We start from the raw sequence: 26,315 nt of genomic DNA, 5'->3' as shown, positions 1-26,315 counted from the left end.
AATAAAACATTTTAGTTGAAATGTATTTATTTGTTCTTGTTTTTTTTGGGGGGGAATATTATTTTGCAAGTTCAGTTAATAATAAGGTAATACAAAAACATAACATGTTATAATTTGACGGTGTAAAAATTACAAATTTTTAAAGATATACAAAGATTAAAATTACCAAGGTTAACAAGATATTTTTTTATTTATTTTTTAACTATTTTTATTTCTTATAAAACTAAAGACAAATCTTATACCATTTGATCTTGCCAATCTACTCTACCTTCTGGGGACACAAAATAGTCAGCATATTTGTCACGTATTGTTGAACAGGCAACACTACTCCTAAATCCAGGACTAGTGTAGTCAGTCAAAGAGGTGGATTCCAAACTCTGGTCATCCAAGGACAAAGGTTCCTTTGTTAAAACAAAATTGTGTAGTACCACACATGCTTTGACTATTTCATCAACAGTTTCAATGTTTAAATTAATCGCTGTTAACAACACTCGCCATTTGCTGGTTAGTATCCCAAAGGAGCATTCCACCATTCTTCTAGCTCTGGATAATCGGTAATTATATATTTTTTGTGTTTGCGTCAATCCACGGCTTGCATATGGCTTTAATAGATGTTGTGAGAGTTGAAAGGCTTCGTCGGCCACAAAAACAAAGGGCATTGGGGGCTCACATGTGCCAGGAAGAGGTCTTGCAGGAGGGAAATCAAAAGTATTCCCATAGATTCGCCGCCCCATTGGGGACATTTTAAAGACCTGAGAGTCATTTGATCTCCCATATGCGCCAATGTCCACTGAGATAAATTTGTAGTCCGCATCCGTTATTGCCATTAGGACAATTGAGAAATACTTTTTATAGTTGTAGTATTCAGACCCCGAAGCTGCAGGTTTCACAATTTTTATATGTTTGCCGTCCACTGAGCCAAGGCAATTTGGAAACTGACAAATGTTGTAGTATTGTTCGGCAATTGCCAGCCATCTGTCCCTGGTGGGCTGTGGGATGAAATCCTCCAGTAGACAATCCCACAAGGCTCGGCAAGTGTCTCTAATGATTCCCGAGATGGTGGAAATTCCTAGTCGAAACTGGTAGTGAAGGGACGAAAGTGACTCTCCAGTTGCAAGGAATCTGTAAAGGAAAGACAATAATTAAAAAAAAATAATAGCAAACACATTACAGTTAAAAGTCAATTTAACAGGAGGATACAATTAAAAAAAAAGCTTACCTAAGCGTAACCAGCAAACGCTCCTCGGGTGTTATAGAGTAACGGCAGTAGGTGTCCGTTTTACGTATGTGGTCCGCAACAAGGCCAAGGAGGACGTCAAAATTATTCACTGCCATCCGGACATAGCTTGTGAATTTTTCATGGTTTCCACGTAGCTCCAGGTATAGGGTTGAAAACACCCCACGTGTCAGTCTCTGGGCAGTCAGGGGATGGATCCAAAAGCGTCGATGTCGCTGACGCCTCAGTCGCTGTCGCTCCTTTTCTCTGACGATGATACCCAAGCGATTTGCCTCAAATGTAAAATCAGCAGTGATCTTTGTGATCTTTTCAAGAATAACATCCATGGTTTCTGCTTGTCTCTGTCTTCATTCTGTCCTATATGCTTCAAAATACTGTATATATACCGTATTTTCCCAATAGCCAATCAGAAGACGGAACACGTTAATTGTTTGTTTAGTGTTTTAAAACCGGATCCGTCAAAAAACGGACCAAACGGATGCAAAACAGATGCAAACCGGACCCACCGGATCCGTTTTTAATCGGATCCGGTTGGACGGATCCGGAATAAAACGGATCCGGTGGGTCCGGTTTGCACGAAAAAACCGGAAACGTTGGATACGGAAAAAAAAAGGACTGTACCTGAATACAGAAAACTGATGTGTGAAAGTAGCCTTACTGTAAGCTGTACTGTATTTCCTGGTAATACTTCTGTGGTACAGCCATCTTCCTCCTTACTCCTTGGTACCACAGTCCCACACGATAAAGTCATGTAATCCTCACTGGCCAGGGTCTTGTCTCACTCACAGGGACCCATTCTCTGTAATCATGCTGTCGGCCATCTGACTCGGCTCGTCTTTTGTGGTTTCGATGCCGATCTGTTCGCTCAGGTCTATGCCAAGCCTCCACTTGAGGACCAGAACCACTGGAGCCAGTCCACTGGCCAGGAAACCTCTCTAGAATTCGGGCCTGGTACTCCCGACTGCAATACAGAAGTGATCCTCTACCTGTCCCGAGCTAAAATCCTTCCAGTGTGGTCTGTTCCCAGTTTGATCCTGATCCTGCAGCTGGCTCTTCCTCCTGTGGCGACCTACAGATCTTAAATGTTCCCTGCCTATAGCTTCCTGTCACTAGGCAGATACTATTCTCTTTACCAGGGAGCAGTACCTAAACCCAGCCACTAGATGGCCACAGTTACACTTTTTCCATGTACATATTACATATATCAACACAGATCACATTATTATAATTCAACAGCTATCATTGTCTTCAGGACAGGAGCATACGGGCTTTGTCCAGCCTCTTTGAATATCCTCGTGATAGTGTATCATTTTCTCATCAATGGGTATCCAATTTATGGGACTCATGCTGGATCCCATCACTTTTTTTCCTTGCACACTGGTGACAGCCACTGTCAGCCCCCTTTAAGTTAATGAGGCCAGCTTGGGATTACCTACAGTGGGTATGGAAAGTATTCAGACCCCTTTACATTTTTCACTGTTTGTTTCATGGCAGCTATTTGGTAAATTCAAAAAAGTTCATTTTTTTTCATTAATGTACATTCTGCACCCCATCTTGACAGAAAAAAAACAGAAATGTAGAAAATTGTGCAAATTTATTAAACAAGAAAAACTGAAATATCACATGGTCTTAAGTATTCAGCCCCTTTGCTCAGTATTGAGTAGAAGCACCCTTTTGAGCTAGTACAGCCATGAGTCTTCTTGGGAATGATGCAACAAGTTTTTTACAACTGGAGTTGGGGTTCCTCTGCCATTCTTCCTTGCAGATCCTCTCCAGTTCCGTCAGGTTGGATGGTGAACGTTGGTGAACAGCCATTTTCAGGTCTCTCCAGATCAATTGGGTTTAGGTCAGGACTCTGGCTGGGCCAGTCAAGAATGGTCACAGAGTTGTTCTGTGTTTCAATATTTTTAATGTTAAAGTGAATAACAATAACATGTATCCTATCTAGTTAAATCAATGATAAAATTGGTAATCAATAACAGTTTAGGAGTATATCAAAGTCCTTTGGGGGGGGAAAAGATGGGAAGGAAATGAAGTGGGAAGCTCTTTATTGGAGGAACAAAGAAAAAAAGGAATAGATGGGGATAGGAAAGGTCAGGGGGAAAACCAACATATAAACAATGATTTACAACAAACTCTATAGAATGCTGTCATATTTTTAAATTTAGGTAAAACTCTAACATAGAAATGAATATTGATTAGCCATTTAAATATTAAATTTGGGGAGATAAGAAAAATAGGAAAGGAAAAGAAGAGTAAGTAAGAAAAGAGGAAAAGCAAGGAAAGGAAAAATGTTGATAAATTAAGATCTATGTTAGAAGACTATTTAACGTAGTTAACTTGTTAATTATCGTATAGAGATTTGTGTCTCAGAATTCTCCCTATAAGACAACCAAGGATCCCATCTTATATGGTAAGAGTGGAAGGAGTTGTTGTAAATTGCGTGTTTGTATTCGATTTCATGATGAACAAATAACCTCTTGTTACTTCAGAGATGTTAGGTACATTATCCTTTTTCCAATTTGCTAGCAGTAGTTTAGTAATTAAAAAAAGTATGGATTGTGATCAGAATCTGCCACCGATCTAGATCCTCCATGTCAAGAGATAATATAACCATTTGGGGAGATAATTTTTTATTTGTTTTGGAAATATTGTTGATCAGGTCTGATACTTACCTCCAGAGATGTCTAATTTTAGGGCAGCTCTAAAGAATGTGAAGCAATATTCCCTTTTTATTACATCCTCTCCAACACAGAGAGGAATTTTCAGGGTTAAATTTGTGTAGTTTAACAAGGGTGAAATACCAACCCGTCACAACATTGTAAAAGGATTCATGTAATATGGCAGATATATTGGAGGAATAAGTTGCTTTTAAAACGAATTACTAATTTTCACTTGAGAAGTTTTGCCAAAAAATTTCTCCCATTTCTCCATATTTCTTAGGTTAGTCGTACTGTCATTATTTACAAGATCGTAAATGTGCTTGGTATTCCAAATGATAGGTCTCTCCGTGCTGCAAAGAAGGTGGATGATTGACTCTGAAAAGGAACTACCACTGATCAAGAATTTGTTAAGGGATTCCCTTAATGCTAATAGAGTATGGAAATCATGGTTGCCTATTTTAAATTTTATTTTTAGATTTACAAAATTAATGAAATCCTTTCCATTATGGATATCACTAATTGTAGTCAACCCTAGGATTTGCCAAGAGAAAGGTATCGTTATGTTAGAAAACAATGTTAAAAGTTTTAGAGGAACTTTTTGAATCTGCTCATAATTTAGATTTTTTGTTATGGGCTTATTTAAACTCTGCCATATCCAAATTGTAGATGCTAGAGTAGGATGATTGGGAAGGGGAATTTTTGGACTAAATATATAAAATAACATGAGAGAGCGGAGGGAGAAGTAGTTATTTGAGGCGTATTCCAAATCCATCCAGGAAGGTGAACCCACTTTGTTGAATCAATGTAAGCTTTGCTTTTTAATATAAGCTTTATAGTACCTTTCGAGGTTCGGGAGATCATATCACCCTCTTGCTTTACGAATTTTCAGTATATTTTTAGAAAGCCTAGATTTTATATGAATCCAAACATATCCATTCAAAATTGACTGAAGTTTGTTTATGTATATATTAGGTATGGTTAATGTAATTACCCCAAAACAATAAAGGATTTTAGGCAGAACTAGCATTTTGAAGACTATCATTTTGCCTAATCATGTTATTTCTTTTTTTATCTAGGCCATTGATGTCCTTCTGAGTGTTCCTAATAAGATCTTCCATATTAAGTGCCACCAGAGAGTGAAAATTGGTAGTAATTTTGATACCTAAGTAAGTAAAATATTTATCCTCCCATGTGAAATTGGAGAATTTTTTAATGAGAGTGATAGTAAGTTTGTCTATATAAAAGGGGAGAATTTTTGATTTTTCCATATTTAGCTTGTAAAAGGAAATCTTCGAATAAGCATCTAAAACCTCCTGAATTGCTTTAATAGAATTAATTGGATCTAACAGAGTAAGAACCACATCATTGGTGAAGTGGCCTATTTTGTGGTGGAACTTCTGGGTAGTAATGCATTTGATGTGTTGTTGATTCTTAATTAATTCTGCAAGAGGTTCGAAGGCCAATGCAAACAACATAGGAGATAGGGGGCAGCCCTGACGGGTGCCACTGGTAATTTTGAATGAGTGGCATAAGTGGTTATTTGCGTAAATTTTGGCTGAAAGGGAAGTATATAGGGCCATGATAGTTCTTATACTTTGATGGTCAAATCCAAATTTGGTGAGAGTTGTTTCTAGATAGAGCCAGTTAATTCTGTCGAACGCCTTTTCAGCTTCAAGGGACAAAATTAATGCAGTTGTTTTCTCAGTTTTGATGTGGGTTAAAAGATTTATAAGTCTTATAAGTCTTCTAGTTCCATCTATAGTTTGTCATCCCTCTATGAAGCCAATCTTGGTCTCTGGCTACAATTGTTGGTAAAATAGATTTTAGTCTATTGGGAATGATTTTAGAGTAGACTTTTATGTCAGTGTTGATAAACGAAATAGGCCTACAGTTAGTAGCATTGTCTGCGTCACCTTTAGGCTTCGGTATAACTGAGATTGAGGCCTCCAATATTTCTGTTGGAAAGTTGCCTATCTTGGCTGCTTTATTGTAGACTTCAACCAGATTGGGTGCCAGAGTCGCCGAAAAGGCTTTAAAATATTCTTTTCAAAACCCATCTGGTCCTGGAATTTTTTTAAGTTTTAAGTTGGATATGGTTTTTATTATCTCTTCTATAGTAAAAGCGGAATTTAATGTGTCCAAATGTTGTTGCTTTAGTTGCGGTAGATTAACTTTCTCCAAAAAGTTTAAGATATTGTAGTCAGTAGTAGAGATGAGCGAGCCACTAAAGGCTCGAGTTCGGTTCGGTTTGTCGAACGGAGGCCGCGTTCGAGTTCGGCTCGATGAACCGTTTGATGAACCTCTTGAGCCCCATTGAAAACAATGGGAGGCAAACACAAACACATAAAAACACATTATACTTGTACACATACAGTTAATAAACATTGCCATAACACTTACAGGTCCCCGTGATGCGTCCTGCACTTTGTCTCCCGCTGCTTTTCCTTCCGATAATCGCTGTGTCCTCCCGGTAACCAGGACTGATGATAGGACCTATCGTGATGTCAAAATAGCATGTGACCAGTCACGTGTCTATTATCTCATTGGCTACAGACTGGTTACATGGCTATGACATCATGCTAGGTCCTGTCATTGCATCTCTCCGGTACGCGGTGATCGTTCCAGCATCTCCGTATAACGGCGAAATGCTCTGGCACATGGTCCGTTTCCCCGTTCCGTTATTCACCGGCTGCCACAGCCAGTCAATAATGGAGATCACCATTGCTATAGCAACCCGCCTGTTAGCGGTGACGTCACCGCTTACAGCCCACAGCGGCATCGGGAATCACGTGATCGGAGCACCGTTGCTATGGTAACCCGCTTGTCAGCGGTAACGTCACCGCTTACAGCCTGCAGCCTCTGCTCACTGACTGAGTGATTACTGCATGGAGCAGCAGCGTCTTCCTCCCATGCAGCAGCGTCTGATGTAGCAGAGCTGCATGGGTTGAAAGAGAAAGAAGACAGAAGACCATGGATCGTGGAGGGATGAGAGGGATTAATAAACATGGAGTCTCTAATGTGTCTGTGTATTTATTTCTATTAAAGTATTTTTTCTCTGTGTGGTGTCTTTTTTTTTTAACCCTTTATTGGAAATTCTTAATGGCCGGGTCAAACTTGCCTGACATTAAGAATCTCTGACTTAATACTAGCAAGTAAAACAAAGCCAGTATTAACTCATTATTACCCAGCAAGCGACCCGGCTTCAGGGCTGCTGGAAGAGTTGTATACAGCGCCAGATGATGGCGCTTCTATGAAAGCGCCATTTTCTGGGGCGGCTGCGGACTACAATTCGCAGCAGAGGGACCCAGAAAGCTCGGGCTAACCTACAGATTCCAATCCCCAGCTGCCTAGTTGAACCTTGCTGGACACAAAAATGTGGCAAAGCTCATGTCGATTTTTTTTTTAATTATTTCATGACATTTATGAAATAATTAAAAAAAGGGCTTCCCTATTTTTTGTGTTCCCAGCTGGGTACAAATATGCATCTGGGGGTTGGGGGCAGCCGTACCTGCCTGCTGTACCTGGCTAGCATTCAAAAATATGGCGAAGCTCACATCATTTTTTTGGTGGGCAAAAAACTCCTGCATACAGTCCTGGATGGAGTATGCTGAGTCTTGTAGTTCTGCAGCTGCTGTCTGCTCTCCTGCATACACTAGTGAATGGAGCATGCTGATCCTTGTAGTTCTGCACTTGCTGTCTGCTCTCCTCCATGCAGACAGACAGCAGCTGCAGAACTACAAGGCTCAGCATACTCCATCCAGGACTGTATGCAGGAGTTTTTTGCCCCCCAAAAGAATTACGTGGGCTTCGCCATGTTTTTGCCATGCTAGCTAGGTACAGCAAGCAGCTACGGGCTGCCCCCAACCCCCAGCTGCCTATTTGTACCCGGCTGGGAACCAAAATTATATATATTATAAATATATTATTTATTCATTTTACTGCACGATATAGACCCGCTCGTCGGTGGCTGTGATTGGTTGCAGTGAGACAGCTGTCACTCATCGTGGGGGCGTGTATGACTGCAACCAATCATGGGCGCCGGTGGGCGGGGAAGGCACGGAATACCTGATTGAATAATGAAGCGGCAGCCATTTTCTATAGAGGAAAAGACGCCGCAGATTTCTGACAGCCGTGCAGCGAGACGCCCATGATCGGTGAGTGGGAAAGAGAAAGGGATTGTGCTGGGGATGCAGGATGTGTAAGAGGGTGGTCGCAACCCCAGAGAGAGAAGATGCCCCCCTGAAGACATCACATAGTTGTGAAGCATTTATTCAATATGTTGTATAGAGTTATTAATGTATTGTCACAATAATGTGTAGTTTTATGGGGTCACCACTAGATGTCACCCAAGAGTAGCACACTGACACTAGGAACAGGCATAGGTATGCAGTTGAAGGTTAAATCTGCCTGGTAACAGACAGGGATTTTGAAATTATCCTATAGGGGAGAAGCTAGGGCATAGGTAGAGAGACTGTTTCTGTGGAAACGGGAGTTAGGGCCCAGCCTGGGTCGGAGTCAGGCCTCAGGCCTGTGGAGCAGCAAAGTCGCTGGCTATGTGGAACTTATAACAAGGAAAGTGGAGGTAAAGTTACAGTGGTGTGCAGATAGAGACGGTTGAAGTTAGTTAACTTTGGGACACAAGACAAAGCAGGAGCAAGGGAACAAGAAAGAAACCAGAATGAAGGAAAGTGGGACACCTCTGATGATGGAGTAAAGAAGGAGACACAGGAGAGAGGGAGCTGCCAAGAGAGACATAATTTGGACCACACTACTGAGTCCTGAGGCTGGCACAGGATCCTGCAGCTGGAGGCCTGAGAAAGTCTGAGGAAAGATTGTGGCTTGCTGGAGAGCAGTGCGGCAAATAGGGGTAAGCCTTACGGGCACCTTTTTGGGACTGTGGTATGGAATAGTGTCCGAGGGCACTGTATCCAGAAGTTCATTTTGGTGGCAGCCTGAACTACCTGTATGAGGTCATGGTGACCGGTCTCAAAGCCTTTAACAATACACACATACCAGAGGTGAGAAAGACAGAAGGATGGAGCTAATATACAGCTGTAAGATGGACTTTAATAAAGAAAACCTGTTTAAGTTGCTTGGTTATCTTGGACGATTTCTTGTTGCTAAGGACGGTGCCGGTGATCAGGAGAGGACCAAAGTGCTGGAGAAACCAGGTATTTCCCTGTGGGATGATCCCCAGCTCTCCATATTCCCCTTACTGCTTGCTCCATGTGCTCCCATGTTTTATGTGACGGTCACGGCTGAGGTGCGCTTGGTGCCCTCCGGGCACAGGACCACGACTACTGCTGAGGCGCCCCCTGCCCACCGTTACAGATGAGTGCAGATAGCAACGTGTGCACATATCCTTACTGTGAAAAGCCACGTTTTTGTTGATCGAACCGTTCTTGAACCTAACTCGAACTGTCGAGCTTTTAGCAAAAAGCTCGAGTTCGAGCATGAACACCCCTCAAAATCACTCGAACATGAAATTGGCGAACCTCGAACATCGCTCATCTCTAGTCAGTAGGTTGGGGCGTTAATGGATCATCTTTTAAATTCTATACTTTAGAGTAAAAATCTGCAAATTCCTTAACTATCTCAGCCGGGTGAGATGTTAGTGTACCGTCTTTTTTCTTTATCTGGTGTATGCGTTGCTTAATTCTTATTTGTTTTAGTTTTTTGGTCATTAGGGTCTTTGGTTTATTTATTGGCGAATGATATTGTGAGTTCATAGAGCGGTTGTATTTTTCATAATCAGAAAAGAGAAGAGCTTTTAGATCCATTCTAAGCGAAAGAAGTTTTTTGTACAATTTAGGAGATGGAATGTGTAGATTTTGTTGCTCAGTTTCTGTTTCTCTGATTGATGCCTGAATGTCTTCTAATTTTCTTTTTTGCTGCTTTTTATGAGCGGCCAAAAGATTCCCTAACAATTTTAAAATTTAGAAAGATTGACATAAAACAAAAAACTATCTCGGACCACTCACCTATCATTTACACAATTAACTTAGGCCCCTCACACCAAAACAAATTTCTGAGGAAAAGCAATGCTTTTATTATTTACTCCCCTCAATACAAAAACAAGACATGATCAAATGCTATTCTGCAGAAAATTTCATAGCTGACATTTGTCCATTCACTTAATGGAACGCCCATAAGACAGTTATGAGGGGGAACTTGATTTCTCTTTGGGCTGCTCACAGAGTTGTTCTGAAGCCACTCCTTTGTTATTTTAGCTGTGTGTTTAGGGTCATTGTCTTGTTGGAAGGTGAACCTTCGGCCAAGTCTGAGGTCCAGAGCACTCTAGAAAAGGTTTTTTTCCAGGATATTTCTGTACTTGGCTGCATTAATATTTCCTTCAATTGCAACCAGTCGTCCTGTCCCTGCAGCTAAAAACTACCCCCATAGCATGATGCTGCCACTACCGTGTTCCACTGTTGGGATTGTATTGGGCAGGTGATGAGCAGTGCTTGGTTTTCTCCACACATACCGCTTAGAATAATCACCAAAAGGTTCTATCTTCGTCTCATCAGATCAGAGAATCTTATTTCTCATAGTCTGGGAGTCCTTCATCTGTTTTTTGCAAACTGTATGCAGGCTTTCATATGTTTTTCACTGAGGAGAGGTTTTCGTCGGGCCATTCTGCCAGAAAGGCCCGACTGGTGGAGGGCTGCAGTGATAGTTGACTTTGGGCAACTTTTCTCCCATCTCCCTACTGCATCTCTGGAGCTCAGCCACAGTGATCTTGGGGTTCTTTTTTACCTCTCACACCAAGGCTCTTCTCCCATGATTGCTCAGTTTGGCTGGATGACCAGGTCTAGGAAGAGTTCTGGTGGTCCCAGACTTCTTCCATTTATGGATTATGGAGGGCCCTGTGTTCTTAGGAACCTTCAGTACAGCAAAAATTCTTTTGTAACTTTGGTCAGATCTGTGTCTTGCCAGAACTCTGTCTCCGAGATTCTTTGGTAGTTCCTTTGATCTCCTGATTTCTTATTTGGTTTGATATGCACTGTGAGCTAAGAGGTCATATATAGATAGGTGTGTGCCTTTCCAAATCAAGTCCTATCAGTTTAATTAAACACAGCTGGGCTCCAATGAAGAAATAGAACCATCTCAAGGAGGATCACAAAGAAACGGACAATTAATAAATTTGCAAAAATGTCTACATTTCTGTTTTTTTTTCTGTCAAGAGGGGGTGCAGAGTGTACATTAATGAGAAAAAAAATGAACTTTTTTGAATTTACCAAATGGCTGCAATGAAACAAAAAGTGAAAAATTTAAGCAGTCTGAATATTTTCAATACCCAGTGTATGTGCAAAGAATAAAAAGGGGATGCAATACTCATTTATTGCATAGCCTCTACTATTCTAAAGCCTGCTTTACACGTTACGATTTCACATACAATATCGTATGCGATCGTAACCACCCCCATCATATGTGTGGCACGTTCAATTTGTTGAACGTGTCGCACATATGATTTTTCCCCGTCACACGATGTGGGCGGTGAACGTCCACTTCCTGGAGTGGGAGGGACGTTCGGCGTCACAGCGACGTCACGCGGCAGCCGGCCAATAGAAGCGGAAGGGCGGAGATGAGCGGGACGTAAACATCCCGCCCACCTCCTTCCTTCCGCATAGCTGCCCCGGGTACGATGAACAACCTAACATTCAATATTTAGGAATTGAACGACGTGCATGCGATGAACGTTTTGCCGTTCAATCGCAATCGCACTTAACTGTCACACGCTACAATGTATCTTACGATGCCGAATGTGCGTCACTTACGATGTGACCCCGCCGACACATCGTAAGATATATTGTAGCGTCTAAAGCGGCCTTAAGGCTCATGGAGGTTGCATATTTTGGACCAGTAGATAAAAATTAAATTTATCACATAAACTGTATTTTTTATTAAACTTTTTATGTACAAAAATAGAAAAAAACTCAGACACTTCATGGAGAGTTTAAAAATTGTTTATTATAGAAAATTTTAAAAAGTTTATTATATGATTTATGTGTGGCGGTTTCCTCCCATCACTCACGAAGAGCGTACAGCAACACTCAGGACAGGAAAAACCCCCAGTGGAGGAAACCTGTAGGGAAACCGTGGCTGCTGTACTGCCCTTCCTCCGGGCGTACTAAGGGAGGTTACCTATATAATACGTCTGTGTACAGTATAGATAGTGTGTATTTGTGTGTGTGAAGATTGTGTCTATATTTGTTGTAATTGAATGTGTGAGTGTAGTGATGTTTACAGGGATATGTAAGTCATACTTACCAAAGATGTTTATGAACCTGTTGTTTCGGGTTCCCCCTCTGGGTCTGTACAGATGTTCTTGGCCTCTTTCCTCTTGGATGGAGTGGTGTTACAGAGAGAGCAGGATAGGGCATTATTCCTCCTGAACCAGCGCACTGCCCAGCTGTGATGGATGTTCCTGTCTATCCTCCATGCCCAATGGTCAGGGTCTTGTGCCATGATCTAGAATTAAACATCATATAAGTTATTATAATAATCACAGACTTTAATAAAAGTGTACAATATTTGTGTTTTATATTACTAACCAGATCACAGGTGGACGGACTAACCCAAGCTCGAAATCCAATTCTGGTGAGCAACACATCACGTAAGTGCAGGAGCCGATCCTTCTTCATAGTCCACGTCCATCCGAGGGCCCAGCGGAAGATCTCCCGATGATATGGCTCGTCCTCTTCAAACTGGTTCGCTAAGAGGCTGAAAGAAAAAACAATGAAAGCAAATGAATTAAAGAAGGGCAATTTTGGATACAGCGATCATGGATATAACTATTGTGTAAATATATTTAATATTAGAAGCAACTCACAGAGATGGGAAGAAGAATGTTCTGTACTCCGCAGTACGCAGTCCGCCTCTTCTGAAGTACGTGAAGACCATGGCGAGGAGATACTAGTGGGATGGAAGCAGAGATAGAGGCTTTATATTATACATTTATACAGTACATATATACAGCATGTGCAAAATATATCCCTATCTATCCCCTACTACAGCAACATAAGACCCTTTAGCTAAGTATGGGGGAACTTCTCAGGTTTAGATGTTTTTCTATCCCTTACAATAATACCTTGTCAGAAATCTTACTGCAGCTGTCCCTGGCTAGAAAGCACTTGATGTATTCATCTTCTACAGAAAGGATAGAAATACAATTATTTCACTATGAACTATATACTCTACATCTTCTAAAATATAACAATTTCAGATTAAATCCAGTATATATTAAAAAAAGAAAAAACAAAAAAAACAAACAACCTTTATTTTTATATAGTGCTAACATATTCTGCAGTGCTTTACATACATCAGGAACACTGTCTCAATTGGGACTCACAATCTAAATTCCCTATCTGTATGCCTTTGGAGTGTGGGAGGAAACTCACAAAAACACAGGGAGAACACACAAACTCATTACAGATGTTGTTCTTGGTGGGATTCAAACCCAGGACCCCAGCGCTGCAAGACTGCAGTGTTAACCCCTGAGCCACCGTGCTGCCCTAGGCTAAACATTTTTACATTTGTGATGCAATAACTTGTTCTCTGTTACTCCAATTGTCACATAATTGTGTATTTATAAAAGGCTGAAAGTGAACACTGTTCCCAACATGTTTGTGTAACATTTTATGCATAAAAATGAAATATAGAAGTTTATGTCATATAATCTAATTATTTTTGCCTTTCTAGAATCCTGGGAAGGTGCAAGGAGTCTCACCAAGGAGTGTGAGGAAAGCTGCCCGCTCTTCTGGCTGTGGGATGTCATCGTCTGTCTTCTTCTTCTTCTTGGCCTCTTCTTGGGTGACAGACTGGAAACTGTGATAGAAGAAATAAATCGTTTAGTATTAAGCCTCATGCACATGGTATATTATGGCTCCATATAAGTTCTGAGCTGTAAAGAGCCGTAGTAGAACTCTATGGGGCCATATTGTACTTCTGCCTCTGTCTTCCTATGATTGAGTGGGGATTGCCCATTGATTCTTTGTATTTTGGGCTCATTCATCCCTACTGTCCTGGCCACAGCTGCTGCTTCTGTAGATACATAGTGAGCTGTTTGTTCTAACATATGTGTCAAAAAAGTGACCAATAATCCATCCCTTTATTCTAATAAGTGTTTTCCTCGTGGGAGAGCTGATATATTTTTGTGCTGTACATTGTCCATACTATGCGTAGTGCTGATTGTAATGTCCAGTATGGATTACTGGTGTAAGTTTATGGAGCATAGTGATAGCAGTGGTGTTATCTCATTTACTTACCACTCTTCATAAAGGGCGATCGGTTCTCTCTTCCGCTTCCTTGCAGCCATTCTTCCTCTTCTTCCTGGAAACTAATCTACAGAAGAGGTAAAACCTGAATATATGGACATCACTCCTTCTAAAAGAGTCCCTCAGAGAGAAATACTGCCAACCTAGTGTGTCCCCCTAGACATAACTAGAACAGCCCATATTTCCCATATTACACGTGTGGCCGGACTGCAGTTCAGCATTATTGACTAGATTGGGCCATGTATTCCATCAGCAGACATGGCCTATTGATGGTAATGGCGCTGTTTCCAGTAAACAAGAATATAACTGATTTCTAAAATATGAGAAAAAAAAGCCTTTAACTGGTCATATAAATCTGATTCTACGTATGTGCTATGATAAAAAAAACTTATGCTTGACGATCCGCCGTACAAACCTCTCTATATATCATGAACCTCCCTGTATAGAAACTGATGATCCACCATATAAACCTCTGTATATATCCTGACCCTCCCTGTATAGTAACTGATGAGCCACCATATAAACATCTGTATATATCCTGACCCTCCCTGTATAGTAACTGATGATCCAACATATAAACATCTCTATATATCCTGACCCTCCATGTATAGTAACTGATGATCCACCATATAAACATCTGTATATATCCTGACCCTCCCTGTATAGAAACTGATGATCCACCATATAAACATCTGTATATATCCTGATCCTCCCTGTATAGTAACTGATGATCCACCATATAAGCATCTGTATATATCCTTACCCTCCCTGTATAGTAACTGATGATCCACCATATAAACCTCTGTATATATCCTGATCCTCCCTGTATAGTAACTGATGATCCACCATATAAACCTCTGTATATATCCTGATCCTCCCTGTATAGTAACTGATGATCCACCATATAAACATCTGTATATATCCTGACCCTCCCTGTATAGTAACTGATGATCCACCATATAAACCTCTGTATATATCCTGACCCTCCCTGTATAGTAACTGATGATCCACCATATAAACCTCTGTATATATCCTGACCCTCCCTGTGTAGTAACTGATGATCCACCATATAAACCTCTGTATATATCCTGACCCTCCCTGTATAGTAACTGATGATCCACCATATAAACCTCTGTATATATCCTGATCCTCCCTGTATAGTAACTGATGATCCACCATATAAACCTCTGTATATATCCTGACCCTCCCTGTATAGTAACTGATGATCCACCATATAAACATCTGTATATATCCTGACCCTCCCTGTATAGAAACTGATGATCCACCATATAAACATCTGTATATATCCTGACCCTCCCTGTATAGTAACTGATGTCCCACCACATAAACATCTGTATATATCCTGACCCTCCCTGTATAGTAACTGATGATCCACCATATAAACCTCTGTATATATCCTGACCCTCCCTGTATAGTAACTGATGATCCGCCATATAAACATCTGTATATATCCTGACCCTCCCTGTATAGTAACTGATGATCCACCATATAAACATCTGTATATATCCTGACCCTCCCTGTATAGTAACTGATGATCCACCATATAAACATCTGTATATATCCTGACCCTCCCTGTATAGTAACTGATGTCCCACCACATAAACATCTGTATATATCCTGACCCTCCTTGTATAGTAACTGATGATCCACCATATAAACCTCTGTATATATCCTGACCCTCCCTGTATAGTAACTGATGATCCAACATATAAACATCTGTATATATCCTGACCCTCCCTGTATAGTAACAGATGATCCGCCATATAAACATCTGTATATATCCTGACCCTCCCTGTATAGTAACTGATGATCCATCATATAAATCTCTGTATATATCCTGACCCTCCCTATATAGTAACTGATGATCCAACATATAAACATCTGTATATATCCTGACCCTCCCTGTATAGTAACAGATGATCCACCATATAAACATCTGTATATATCCTGACCCTCCCTGTATAGTAACTGATGATCCACCATATAAACATCTGTATATATACTGACCCTCCCTGTATAGAAACTGATGATCCACCATATAAACATCTGTATATATCCTGACCCTCCCTGTATAGTAACTGATGTCCCACCACATAAACATCTGTATATATCCTGACCCTCCCTGTATAGTAACTGATGATCCACCATATAAACCTCTGTATATATCCTGACCCTCCCTGTATAGTAACTGATGATCCACCATATAAACATCTGTATATATCCTGACCCTCCCTGTATAGAAACTGATGATCCACCATATAAACATCTGTATATATCCTGACCCTCCCTGTATAGTAACTGATGATCCACCATATAAACATCTGTATATATCCTGACCCTCCCTGTATAGAAACTGATGATCCACCATATAAACATCTGTATATATCCTGACCCTCCCTGTATAGTAACTGATGATCCACCATATAAACATCTGTATATATCCTGACCCTCCCTGTATAGTAACTGATGATCCACCATATAAACATCTGTATATATCCTGACCCTCCATGTATAGTAACTGATGATCCACCATATAAACCTCTGTATATATCCTGACCCTCCCTGTATAGTAACTGATGTCCCACCACATAAACATCTGTATATATCCTGACCCTCCTTGTATAGTAACTGATGATCCACCATATAAACCTCTGTATATATCCTGACCCTCCCTGTATAGTAACTGATGATCCACCATATAAACATCTGTATATATCCTGACCCTCCCTATATAGTAACTGATGATCCACCATATAAACCTCTGTATATATCCTGACCCTCCCTATATAGTAACTGATGATCCAACATATAAACATCTGTATATATCCTGACCCTCCCTGTATAGTAACAGATGATCCACCATATAAACATCTGTATATATCCTGAACCTCCCTGTATAGTAACTGATGATCCACCATATAAACATCTGTATATATCCTGACCCTCCCTGTATAGTAAATGATGATCCACCATATAAACATCTGTATATATCCTGATCCTCCCTGTATAGTAACTGATGATGCACCATATAAACCTCTGTATATATCCTGACCCTCCCTGTATAGTAACTGATGATCCACCATATAAACCTCTGTATATATCCTGACCCTTCCTGTATAGTAACTGATGATCCACCATATAAACCTCTGTATATATCCTGACCCTCCCTGTATAGTAACTGATGATCCACCATATAAACCTCTGTATATATCCTGACCTTCCCTGTATAGTAACTGATGATCCACCATATAAACCTCTGTATATATCCTGACCTTCCCTGTATAGTAACTGATGATCCACCATATAAACATCAGTATATATCCTGACCTTCCCTGTATAGTAACTGATGATCCACCATATAAACATCTGTATATATCCTGATCCTCCCTGTATAGTAACTGATGATCCACCATATAAACCTCTGTATATATCATGAACCTCTCTGTATAGTAACTGATGATCCACCATATAAATCTCTGTATATATCCTGACCCTCCCTGTATAGTAACTGATGATCCACCATATAAACATCTGTATATATCCTGACCCTCCCTGTATAGTAACTGATGATCCCCCATATAAACATCTGTATATATCCTGACCCTCCCTGTATAGTAACTGATGATCCCCCATATAAACATCTGTATATATCCTGACCCTCCCTGTATAGTAACTGATGATCCACCATATAAACATCTGTATATATCCTGATCCTCCCTGTATAGTAACTGATGATCCCCCATATAAACATCTGTATATATCCTGACCCTCCCTGTATAGTAACTGATGATCCACCATATAAACATCTGTATATATCCTGACCCTCCCTGTATAGTAACTGATGATCCACCATATAAACATCTGTATATATCCTGACCCTCCCTGTATAGTAACTGATGATCCATTACAATATTTTTCATACTTCCACTCTATATATAATATAAATATTATATATTAATAAAGTGAATAAATGGCAGCCCACCCGTCAGACTGCTAGTATTCTCGCTGGAGACCCCGGCATCTTGCCATCACATAGCAGCTGAGTAACCACAAGCCAAATTTATATGATCCAGATCAATCCACAGATTAAAAATATCACATTTTATTGTAAATTTATTACAAATATAATAAATTACAGTTTAGTAAGACATCAAATGATCTGAAATAAAAGATTATATTTGTAATCCATGGCATGAGCTGGACCAGCAGCGTTTGATAACTATTATTTACAGTGTAGGAATGACCATGCTCTTCTATATATTATTTCTGAAAATTGCTATTGAGGATATGGTCTCCATAGTCATCCATGGTCATCACAATTTCTCCATATTTAAAGATTATTATCCATAATTCTCAGTATTTATTTATAGTCATCAAAGTTATGAATTCTCAACAATTTATGTTAGTTTTCTGACAATGTAGAAACCCAACTGTCACAACCGGGGAAGACATAAATCTGCAATGTTATTCATCACACAGTGATCCTCACCTCTGTAGAGCCGCAGGTAGAGGGTTGAATTCACAGGTGGAGGGCTGTCCCTAAATCCGCAGGTGGAGGGCTGTCTCTAAATCCGCAGGTAGAGGGCTGAATTCACAGGTGGAGGGCTGTCCCTAAATCCGCAGGTGGAGGGCTGTCTCTAAATCCGCACGTAACGATCCAGGTAATAATCCAATAATCTCACTTCTCAGATCACAATGGAGCCGGTCTTTTCTCTAATAGAGCAATCGCAGACTGGCACCAACTGACGTTTTTTTTCTTTCTTTAAGTTCAAATCCTGCGATGCTATTGGTTGATGGCTGCATGTGGCAGATAATGTAAAGGAAAAGCGCATTCTAATAATATTATAAGGAGATAAAATATATTCCTTTTATATCCATCTTTACAATTGGCATTCATATTCTTTGTGTTGTCAGTTGGGCAAGTTGTGGTGATGTTACAACTACAACGTGACCACTGCAGCCAATCACTGAGCTATTTCAGTTATCTATATGATAAAAGATGCAGAAATTCAGATGAAGACAAATACTAGTGTGACGCCCTGGCCAGCCAGGTAGTCACAGATAGGGCCCCGCATTACACCTTTCCCTCACTAGGTAACACAAAGCCGCACATTGTACCCTAGTCACCCCCCCAGTGCTTGATAGACACACCAGGGGGTGGAACCAGGTGGTTGGAAGAAACCCACCAAGGAGTCCTAGACAGCCTGGGGCGGGAAAGTTCAGATCAGTTTGAGAGTTCGAGTGAGGTCAGGCCTGAAGCAAACTGACAGGTGCCAGGGTAGGAGCCCTGGTGCCTTTGGCTGGGAGGCAGACGGTGGTCCCCATCTGCAGCAGCCAGGAAGACGGTGAAGTGGAATTGTGGTGGACCGGGACAGGGTAGTGGCCCGCCGGTACCGACCCGGGGAACCGATCCGGAAACCGGAGTACCACAGGGGGTACTCAGACCCTGAAGCTAGGTCCAGAAGCTACTGGGGGCTAGCTAATTAACTGATTGCGGCCAGGACTAGAGGTCCTGTCCCACCCAAGTCCCGACTGAAGACAACAGCCCACCGAGGGGGATAGAGGCCACTGCCACGGCTCAGAAATCCCATGGGCCAGCGTCTGCGGGCAAAGGGCTCCTTCGGCCACCACTAGCCGGGGAGCGGACTCCTGAAGTTGCAGGCAGAGGCAGTCCACCATCTTACACACAGGTGCAGGAGAAAGACAGAGACCACCAGCCGGGTGGGGGAACCCGAACACAGCCGGCTGCGGGCACTGACCACCATCTCTTTGGTTTACCAGAGACTCGTGTGTGTTTCTCAGAGTGAGTACAACAGTACCCTGCGGTCGCCCATCTCCCTGCACCACAAAACCCAACGGGTCTCGGGGCCACCATCCCTGCCCACGGAGGGGTTAACAACTTGCTGCACAACCTCTCCCCCGGGTGCCCCGACACAGCAGCGGTGGTGTCCAACCTCACCATACACAGCGTCACGAACTGTCTACGGCTCAGCCCATAATTATACATCCCCATACAAACTTAAGGAATTATTTCATCCAAAAAATAGTCTCCACCACTCGATTAGATTATACTAAAACAGGTTTCACTGTTGGGACTCCAACAATTGTTAATTGCCTGTGTCCTCCTACTGCACAACTGCAGTAAGGTAATTTACAGAGACAACTAGTGCTGAAACACTATGACTGATGTGTATCTGTTTGTTTTATATGTTAGGAAACTATATGTGTGTATGGTGAGGCTGGGTACACAAGGAACACCGTGCTGCAGAATACCATTGTGGGGGAATCAGAGGAGGTTACACATAACCGTGTGTGTGCTTCTTCCCCAGTAAATCAATCACCAGCTGAAAATTAGTGGGAGTAATGGGTTATTCTGAAATAGTTTGTCCCTTAAGGATAAGCGACAATTTGGCCTTCAGGACTTATTGATTTTGTTTGCATTTTTAACGTATGTAACTGTATGCTAATGGCTCACAGTCTTTAAAATTGTCTGTGTGTGGGGAAGATTATTTTCATTTCTTCTATTCATTAATATTATATGCGTAGAGAGCTTCTTTTATAACAGGGCTGGAGTTTTTCTAGTTATATTTATGAGTTAAACCGCACATTTATGTGTCCCCCTGGGATAAGGGGTACTCAGATCCGGACCACGGGGTCACTTCTGTGGGTATCACGGTGGCGTGACCCGGTCTGTGATCCCAGGCTCCACAGTAAGAAGGGGATTAGGTAAGGGAGATTGTCCGTGACGCCACCCGTGGTGTGCGGTGAGGTAACGGAGCACCGCCGCTGCCGGTAAAGGGATCCCGGGGATGGTGGTGGGCAGCAAGGTGGTGATTTCCCTCCACGGATAGGGTGTTGGTGTCCCGGGACCCCGGTGGTGTGGTGCAGGGAGGAGATGGAGATCGTCTGAGAGCTGTGCGCCCGGTTGGACCAGGGGATATTGTTTTTCACAGTTCGCTTTGCAAGAAAATTCACACACAGTCAGGAATTAACCAGAAATTGACGGAGTCTGCAGCCTTCGGTGCGGAGGGTGCTTGGGGTCCCACACACAGTACAGCAGGATCCTGGTCTTGTTTTGCAGCCAGACGCTTCTTTCTCCTTCCTCAGTCAGGAACGGGGAGCCCACTCCCCCTGCAGTGATCCGGGTCACCTCTTGATGCCGGCGGGTCACTACCCTGCCCCGGCCACCTCGGGCCCCTTCCTCACACTTTCCTTCCTTATAGCACCAGGAGCTATCTCTCTCCTGGTCTGCTCTCTTCACACTCCACTCTTCACTCTGCTCCAGCCCCTCCCCTCCTGCTCTGTTTAGCTCTTACACTGGTGGGGGAGTGTCTGTCCTGCTGCACTGGTGTGGGATCAGGTTACCAAGGAGGAGAATGGCCTGCACTTTGCTGGATTTTGCAGGCTCTGTGACACCCTGGTTTTGCCAGGGCGTCACACACCCCCTTGGTAAAACACAGCCCGTCCTCGGGCTGTCTGGGCACCGACATTTATTGTAACGGGAAAAAGAAAGTGCACACATTACAACTATACATCTTCCCATATCGGGAGGTACGTTTTCTTAAACTCTAACTATCCTGCCACCCCCCCACCTGCTCTGCAGATGGCCTCCTCCTGATCTTGAGGACATTGAACAGGGGCGACAGTCCATAAAACAGTCAACTTTTTTTTTTTAACTTGCAGGTAGCCGTCCAGGTTCCGCTACCACTGCTGCTGCCGCCACTCCCAGTACGGAGCACGGGTCCCGTGCTCTACCTCCTGCTCAGGAGCCAGGCCCACTCGGATGCCCTCGGCACCGGCTACAACCGACCTTGCTAACTGCCGAAGGCCCCATCGCTCAGTGGCCTGCTCCTCCTCTCTGCAGGTTCACCGTACTCCACCGGCAAGCAACTAGGTCACTGTTTTACTCCTGTCAGTGCGTCTACTTAACTCCTCTCTCTGTCACCGACTCTTACAGGCTACTGTCTGTCTGCCCCTCCCACCTGATTGTCTAGTGGATTGGATTAGCTCTACCTCTACGCGGCCATCCATTGGTCCAACCCTAGCCTGGTACCAGTCTATGGAGGGATTGGGAAAAAACAGGGATTATCTGGAATGTTTGTGTTGTTACCTGCACTGGTCTTCCGGGTTCCTGGGGGGTATGCCTTGCATCCTGGTGGGGATGCAGTACCTTGTAGCTCCCTGATGACCTCAGGGGCGCTACACTTACATCAGTCTACAGACATAATTTTTGCCATGAAGGATTTGAATTAATATAATGGCAACACAGCAGAGCTAAGATTGCTGCACCTGGAAAACAGAACATAACAGTCAGCTCTGTGCACATGAACACTGATTTTGTTTGTGAACCCATAAAAGAAGCTCTTACTCCCCTCTCCCCCTCCAGTGGCAAACAGTAACAGCTTCACCAGCCATTGAAAGATCAGCTGAAGCTTCCACTTAGTCCCTTCTTCTTGACTGCCGACTGCTGTCCACTTCTGGAGCCACAGAGGTCTCCCTGCTGCTACCGCTACAATATAAAGAGAGGTATCCAGGCCGCGCCACCAGGTTGGTATAAGAGACGTTTTTCTGTTATCCCCTTATTTTTTCACAAAGACACAATAAATTTAAGCAAATTTTCCTCTATTCTTTCACGTGTGCTGAAGTTTCTCTATTCTATAATGGTTTTATGCAAATCCATGCTAATAAAAAGCAGTTTTTTACAGTCCCAGCAAAGTCTATGAGATTTCTGAAATCTCATGCACACACACACAAACACCTGCAGCTTTTCTCCTGACTGTTTTGTCTAATACCTGCGTTTTTGCTGCAGATTTAAAAAAATAAGCAAGTCAACTCTTTGCAGCATTTTTTCATTGATACAACCCATTTTGTAGAAAAAATGCACCAAAAACACCACTAAAAAATGCACCAAAAACGCAGATGACTCAAAGGAGATTTCGTGACACAAGATCAGGTTTTGGTCAGGAAAAAAACTTACCAAAAAAGCCCTGTGTGAACATAGCCTTACAGTACTGGATCTGAAGCGTAAAGATATCTTATCAGTTTTACAACACTGTGAGCCGCGTAACCCCTCCCCCCAAAAAAAACAATCACTGAATTGCTGTTTCTTCTTGATTCTGCCTCACAAAAAGCAGAATAGAAAGCAATCAAAAAATATTATGTGGTCCTAAATGGTACCAATAACATCTCCAACTCATCCTGGAAAAAACAAGCCCTCACATTACTGTTTGCAGAAAAATAAAAAAAACAATAGCCTTCAAAATACGGTGATGAAAGAAACCTTTACTTTGTAAAAAAGCGTTTTTTTTCAGTGTGATAATAGCTACACCTAAAAAAGCCTATATAAATTTGCTATCACTGTAATTGTCACCTGAGGACTAAATCTTCCCTATCACTTATACCACATAGTGAACGGCGATAGAAATAAAGCCAATTATTCATCTTCTGTTGATTTGTTCATTCTGCCTCCCAAAGATTGCAGAAAGGCTCAGGTGACATTTATCCTGCACTCTACACAGAGAAATTAAACTAGGGATTAAGTGGAAATCTCTAAAAAAGTGATTAAGACCTAAAACACACTTCCGCATAAAAAACATACGTGTGACACGTTCCGTTATTCGGGTCCGTGTTCCATTTTTTATGGGCGTTTCTCCGGTACCTATGACATCCGTGTGATGGCGTTTGCTTGCCGTGTGTACGTGTGGAATGTCCGTATTGGCATAAAATACGTACGTGTGCTGTCCGTGTGACCTCCGTTTTATCAGATCCGCATTCATACCCAAATTACGGTATTAATCCTTCATCATGAGATCCTGGTGTTGTTAATTGGTCAATTTCCGTCCCTCATAGGTGTATAAGGGTTAAAAACATTTCAAATCATTGTTTTCTGGCTCTATCACTCATCATAAAGACACCAAAATGTCTCCCTCCAATGAAGCAACCATGTATTTGCTATGGTTGATATCTAGGAGATTTGGTGTTAGGCGACATATGCTTGATTATGAACCACCTGTTGAAAAAAGGATGTAGAACCACCCCCTTTTCAAGCTAAGGAAAACACATGGACATTTTAACATTCTTTATGGTGAAATGCGCAAATTTCTGCCAAAATTTAAAGCATACTGCCATATAACCATAACGTCCTTTGACAACATCCTTGGTCTTGCGCATCACCAATTGAAACATCAGGACATTTGACAATTTGACAATTGACCTGATAGATTGGAAACAAGTGTTGCTGATGTTTGGATTAAAAACGCACACGGACGGTACGTGCTGAACACGGACATGCTACGTGTGCCGTCCGTGCAGGCATGGACCCAATGACTTTAGCGGGTCCGTGCCTGCGTGTTGACGGCCAAAAACGGACATGTCGACTGTGTGGAAAAACGCACACACGTACTTACAACACGGACACATTTCCGTGTGTTTTTACGTGTGTATGCCATCTACCATAGGGTACCATTGGTCAACGTGTCTCCGGTACGTGCAAAAACGTACCAAACACGTACTGGAGGCACGGATGTGTGTTGCAGGCCTAAGACAAAATTCCCAATGGAAAATCAGAGGTGTATCTAGGCTTTCTTGCACCCGGGGCAGGAATTCTGTTTAGTGCCCCGCTGTCGTTTGGGTAGTCGTCATGTGACCACTCATTCATATATGATTTGCACACTTAGTCACGTGCAGACGAGCAGCTCTTCCTGACTCTCTCAATGTTCAAAGAAAAACAGAGAAGTAGAAAGAGAAGCGGATTATCACATGACCAAATATGAAAATTGCACATGAGTGGAGCGGCCATGTGATTACTACTGGAACCAAAATGCAGACCTGAATCATGACAGTGAGTATATTACATGCTGTTAGGATTGGGCTTTAGTGCTTAATTTTATAATTAAAGTGGTTGTCCAGGTTTATGATGAAAGCCTGCATTCACTCTAGGTGACTGCAAACATCTGAATTCTTGCAACGCATGCTCTGCACAGTTTTAAGATACTCTCATGTCAGTGGCAAGAGAGGATGGTCATATGAGCACAAGCATGCTGGGTACTGCACATATGCCTCTTATATTCTAGGTTCTTCAAAGTAGCCACCTTTTGCTTTCATTACTACTTTGCACACTCTCGGCATTTTCTTGATGAGCTTCAAGAGGTAGTCACCGGAAATGGTCTTCCAACAGTCTTGAAGGAGTTCCCAGAGATGCTTAGCACTTGTTGGCCCTTTTGCCTTCACTCTGCGGTCCAGCTCACCTCAAACCATCTCGATTGGGTTCAGGTCTGGTGACTGTGGAGACCAGGTCATCTGGCGTAGCACCCCATCACTCTCCTTCTTAGTCAAATAGCCCTTACACAGCCTGGAGGTGTGTTTGGGGTCATTGTCCTGTTGAAAAATAAATTATGGTCCAACTAAACGCAAACCGGATGGAATAGCACACCGCTGCAAGATGCTGTGGTAGGCATGCTGGTTCTATATGCCTTCAATTTTGAATAAATTCCCAACAGTGTCACCAGCAAAGCACCCCCACACCCTCACACCTCCTCCTCCTCCATGCTTCACGGTGGGAACCAGGTATGTAGAGTCTATTCATTCACCTTTTCTGCGTCGCACAAAGACAAGGTGGTTGGATCCAAAGTTCTCAAATTTGGACTCATCAGACCAAAGCACAGATTTCCACTGGTCTAATGAGGGTAGATCCAGATCCAGGCAACTACCGTCCAGTAAGCCTGACATCAGTAGTATGCAAAGTTTGTGAGGGTATTTTAAGGGATGACATGCAAAAATATGTTGCAGAAAATAATATATTAACTGACAGACAGCATGGATTCATGAAAGATAAGTCGTGTCTAACCAACCTGTTGGGGTTCTATGAGGGGGTAAGTGCAAACCTGGATATTGGTAATGCAGCTGATGTGATTTATTTGGACTTTGCAAAGGCATTTGATACTGTACCACATAATAGCCTTATACTAAAGCTCCAGAAGCAAGGACTATGGGAAACTATATGCAACTGGGTAAGGAATTGGCTAAAAGATAGGAAACAAAGAGTAGTCATAAATGGAACATTCTCTAAATGGGCCATAGTCAGCAGTGGGGTGCCGCAGGGATCTGTGCTAGGACCAA

General features: G+C 42.2%; 1 protein-coding gene across 1 annotated transcript; it reads right to left on the bottom strand.

Annotated features, from left to right (window-relative positions):
• Nucleotides 1–11,914: 11,914 nt before the first annotated feature.
• Nucleotides 11,915–22,433, bottom strand: LOC142292759 (speedy protein 1-B-like). Its single transcript, XM_075337790.1, has 7 exons — nt 22,309–22,433; nt 18,688–18,995; nt 14,169–14,244; nt 13,631–13,728; nt 12,734–12,816; nt 12,456–12,624; nt 11,915–12,372 (listed from the first exon to the last, which is right to left on the bottom strand). Exons 3-7 carry the CDS (start codon nt 14,176–14,178, stop codon nt 12,181–12,183), a joined length of 552 nt encoding a protein of 183 aa, XP_075193905.1. The 5' UTR covers nt 14,179–14,244; nt 18,688–18,995; nt 22,309–22,433; the 3' UTR covers nt 11,915–12,180.
• Nucleotides 22,434–26,315: the final 3,882 nt, after the last annotated feature.

The sequence above is a fragment of the Anomaloglossus baeobatrachus genome, chromosome 1 (assembly GCF_048569485.1).
Source record: "Anomaloglossus baeobatrachus isolate aAnoBae1 chromosome 1, aAnoBae1.hap1, whole genome shotgun sequence".
In the NCBI taxonomy this organism is placed as follows: Eukaryota; Metazoa; Chordata; class Amphibia; order Anura; family Aromobatidae; genus Anomaloglossus; species Anomaloglossus baeobatrachus.
Note: the sequence above shows the minus strand (reverse complement) of the source record. Positions and strands in the feature narration are given on the sequence as shown.